Consider the following 3,995-nt stretch of genomic DNA (forward strand, 5'->3'; position numbering starts at 1 on the left):
ATATTTAAATATATTAATTTTTAATAATTTTTTTTTATTTAGCCCCAGGCCTAAAAATATCAGGACGGCTCTGCCTACAAATTTCAGTTGCTATAATACATTGTTCCTCAATGTCTCAAAAGTGGCAAACCTTCCCATTAGCAGCTGACATAACAAAATTTTGGATTAGAAACACACATAAAAGAGCAACATTAAGTAGATCGAGGAGAAAATCTCACTCGCACTGGACAAAGTATTTCACAGATAGAAAACATGTACTTTGAAAATGTTAAACAGAAAAAAAAAAGAGAGTGAAGGAAAAAGAAAGAAGGAAAGACAGTACATGACCTGTAGCTGTAACCAACACTCGTATTAAAATCTATCTTTACGTGAGCATTATCCATGTTAAAATATAATTCTAAGAGTACCATACGTTGAAGTATCGGTTAGCATCCAGACCATATCTAATTACAAGCTTACTTCCATTCACTGTACCATTACCAGACACTAATGCAAGGAAAAGAAGACAAAGATATCGATATCCGTACTCAGAGATTAACCAGGCACTGCTTCGGTGGGCCCACCAATGTTCCGACAGCAGCCGTCCCGTTCTTGAACCCGATTGGGACGTGATCGCAGTAGACTCTCATCACATGCCGCCTCGTCCTCCACGCGCCGGACCTGAACCTAATCCAGGCCAAAACCCGGACGTAGAAGTTGACGGTGCCGTCGCCGCGGCCGCGATCGGCGGCGATCCCCTTGGCGACGCCCGCATCGACGTACTCCGACGCCGCCACCAGGCGCGCCCGGACGGTGGTGACGTTCCCCTTGCCCTGGTAGAAGGGCGGGAGGTTTGTCTCGGAGATGGTGTCGGATCCATAGAGGACGGCGGCGACGAGACTGTCGTAGTAGATGCCCATCTTGTGGTTAGGGTTGCGGACGGAGAGGGTGATGTCGAAGTCGGAGGAGAGAAGCTGCTGGGTGGCGGAGAGGTTGAAGGAGGATACGGAGGCGGAGGAAACCGCGAAGGCAGGGAGGCGGGGGCGGAGGACGAGCCAGAGGATGAGGATGACGAGCGCGATGAGGAGGAAGAAGGCGATGGAGATGGCGAGGAGGCGGCGGAGGAAGATGGTGTTGGGGCGGGAGGGGGCGCCGTAGGGAGCAGGTGGCGGCGCGGCCCCGTTGGGATAGGGGGCGGGATAGTAAGCGGCGGCGTGAGGCGGCGGGGCGGAGTAGGCGGTTGGGTAGGCTGCTCCGCCGGCGGGGGGCGGGGCGGCAGCGGCCGGGTAGCCGGTGACCACGGGTTTGGGATTGCTCGCCGAACTCATAACTCGCTCTAGAGGGAAGGAAAGAGAAGAGGGTCGGATCGCGTGAGAGACGCGGAGAATAAAGAGGAATTGAAGTCGGTGAAGTGGAGCGCCGCTTTTATAGTAGATAGATAGGCCTAGAAAAAAAAAAAAAAGGGATGGAATCGCGTATAGCGATGGGAAACCGCGCTTCCTTCCTTGAGATAGGGAGGGATAGAGACGGTGTCGTTAGCCGTGGGTTTCAGTACGTGCAGGCAATAGAATGAAGTCGGTCAGCGGCCCAGTTCAAGGGAGAGGACAATCAGACGGTGGAGTTTGAATTTGATGGCTGATCCCGGAGAGAAAGGGCTATGCGGGCAAGGATCGTCCGCCCAGATGGAAAGCTGTGACAATGGCTAACAGCCCAGCTTGGCTCGGTTCAAAATTCATATGGTTTAAAAGAATATTATATAACTAATATTATTTGTTAAAAAAGTAAAAGATAACTAGTTATTTTATATATTCTGCTTTTAAAATAAATTATTGATTTGTTGTTGGCAAGATAAATATGATAGAATAGAGGAATTCGGAGTGATCTTTGTTTTGAATTTTGATTTATTCTTAAAAAAAAAAAAAAGAATCTAAAGATCATTCGTAAAAAAAAGAACAGATATGTTTGATTGTTTGATAAATCATGGGAAAGGGCAAGAACAATGAAAAAGGAAGTCTTACCGGATTTGGAAATTTTCAATTAGAAAACTTCTATTATAAATTAGCAGATGAAATCAAGCCAGCTGCTTGATTGCTATTTTCCATGGGAATTTGCGTACCCGCGGTTCTCCGAGGATGGACGGATGGCATGGCAGATGTCCGCATACTCCTTATCATGCTTTCTTTAGCGGTCTCTCTCCTGGTTGCTTGTTTATAAGCAATTCAAATTTTTAGCAAAAGTTCAAATTGCATCAGTATCCATTCTTTCCAAAATGAAGTCCTCAAGCACCTCGACAACTAACATGATTTGAACGCAGCATCTATATCTATGGGATCAACCATGTAATAGCAACAAAATCCTACCCGTTTTTTTTTTTTTTTAACTTCTTTCTTGTTGACAAAGAAACCTGTGCTTGCCGTTGCTTGCGAACAAATTCGGTCATCTTCAACTTTAGTGACCTCCACAATGGCTATCTTCAATCATGTTGGTGCTGATTAGATTCAGGTCCTGGAAAGAAGGCAAAGAAAAGATAGTTATGTCGTGCTGGCCACCATAGATGGTATGATTTGGATTTGTCATTCCTAAAATCTCATCTAATAGCTCAGCCTGCTAACCAAACGAAATCAACGGCCAATAAAATCTCAAAACAATCGGCACAATGATTTTAGTATACTGAAAAAGAAATCTTGTAATTGATCAAATTAATAGATGAGAAAAGCGTATGATCTCCTCACCCTCTACCCTATAAATGTAAGGCACGGGATCTTCCAGATATGAGAAAAGCGTATGATCTTCCCTAGTCAACCAAGTAGAGTAACATCACTCGTCATCTTGTCCATCCGTCAAATCTAGTCTTGAGTGGTAATGGTAACCTTTTGACAGCGCAAACGTCCAAGTGGAGAGCCAACAGCGAGGGTCGATGCATGCGCTAAGATTGATACGTGCCTCACCGATGTTTGATGTTTTGGTGGACCGACCCAGTTTGCTTCTAATGTAATCTTTTCCCTCCTTTTTAATGCCTGCTTGATTCCATGATCGAACAGGGGCTTTACTCTCTCATTCATTACAGTGAAATATTGGTGGGAACTTGGTTAAAGTGAAGCAGGAAAATTTACCGGCCACCATAGATTATGTACTAGTATATTTCACTCACCGTTAATACCAAAGCCAATGAAATACTTAAGGTCAAGGATCATGAGAGGAAGCAAATTGACGTATCCCATGATAAAATAAAAATAATAATTATGTAAAAAGAAAGAAAATATATTGACTTAAAAGTTCCGAGTCCTCTCTCTCGAGAATATCACTCTTTCTTCAGATCGAAGCCAGCAAGTCCACAGCTTGGAGCATATCTTAAATAATTAATTGGTGCTTGGAACGTTCATGTTGGGGAATGGGGATAGAATTCAGATGTTTCCTCAGAAATTAAAACTGGTCTATGACTAATAATGAGTCATGCCAGTGTTCAAAATATTTGAAAACAAGATATTCCAATTCTTTCAGACCACCAGTCGTAATCTTCCAATGGCGAAACTTTTTTCCCGATCGCTAACTTGAACCAATCATTGCTCTGCTCGTTAGCCATGTGCTTACCAAGAGCAGCAACAGAAGCACTAGATTGGGTACTCACTCCTTTTACAGGGCTCAAGTCTTTGTAGAGAACTGAAAGTCGCAAAACAATATAAACGTCGATTAAATGAAACAAGGCTGGCTCAATCTAAAATTCGACTTGTGATTCCCGACGCTAAAATGGGACTGGGCTCGGTCATGTGGGTGAAAGACCATCGCAGTTTTTGGTGCATACTCGACCACCAGATGATACTTTGAGATTCGCCCAATCACACGTGATCACGTGCCATCACACATCTCACGGCACCTCCGACCGCGATAATCTTTCACGCCAAAGACCCAGTTCTTATTAAAATACACCTTAGGATTTTAATAATATGCGTAAATGAAATAGGATGACCTCAAATCATAATTATATTCTACACAAAAACAGGCACAGAAATACAAGC

General features: G+C 44.0%; 1 protein-coding gene across 1 annotated transcript; it reads right to left on the reverse strand.

Moving 5' to 3' along the window:
- Window positions 1–330: 330 nt before the first annotated feature.
- Window positions 331–1,393, reverse strand: LOC105052072 (NDR1/HIN1-like protein 1). The gene has a single exon (XM_010932774.4). The coding sequence runs from the start codon at window positions 1,305–1,307 to the stop codon at window positions 528–530; it is 780 nt and encodes a 259-aa protein (XP_010931076.1). The 5' UTR covers window positions 1,308–1,393; the 3' UTR covers window positions 331–527.
- Between the last annotated feature and the right edge of the window lie 2,602 nt (window positions 1,394–3,995).

This window comes from Elaeis guineensis, chromosome 9 (assembly GCF_000442705.2).
Source record: "Elaeis guineensis isolate ETL-2024a chromosome 9, EG11, whole genome shotgun sequence".
Taxonomy (NCBI): Eukaryota; Viridiplantae; Streptophyta; class Magnoliopsida; order Arecales; family Arecaceae; genus Elaeis; species Elaeis guineensis.

Bases quoted from the DNA above. Each gene is read 5' to 3' on its own strand.
- LOC105052072 (XM_010932774.4), bottom strand. From the start codon at position 1,307: ATGAGTTCGGCGAGCAATCCCAAACCCGTGGTCACCGGCTACCCGGCC.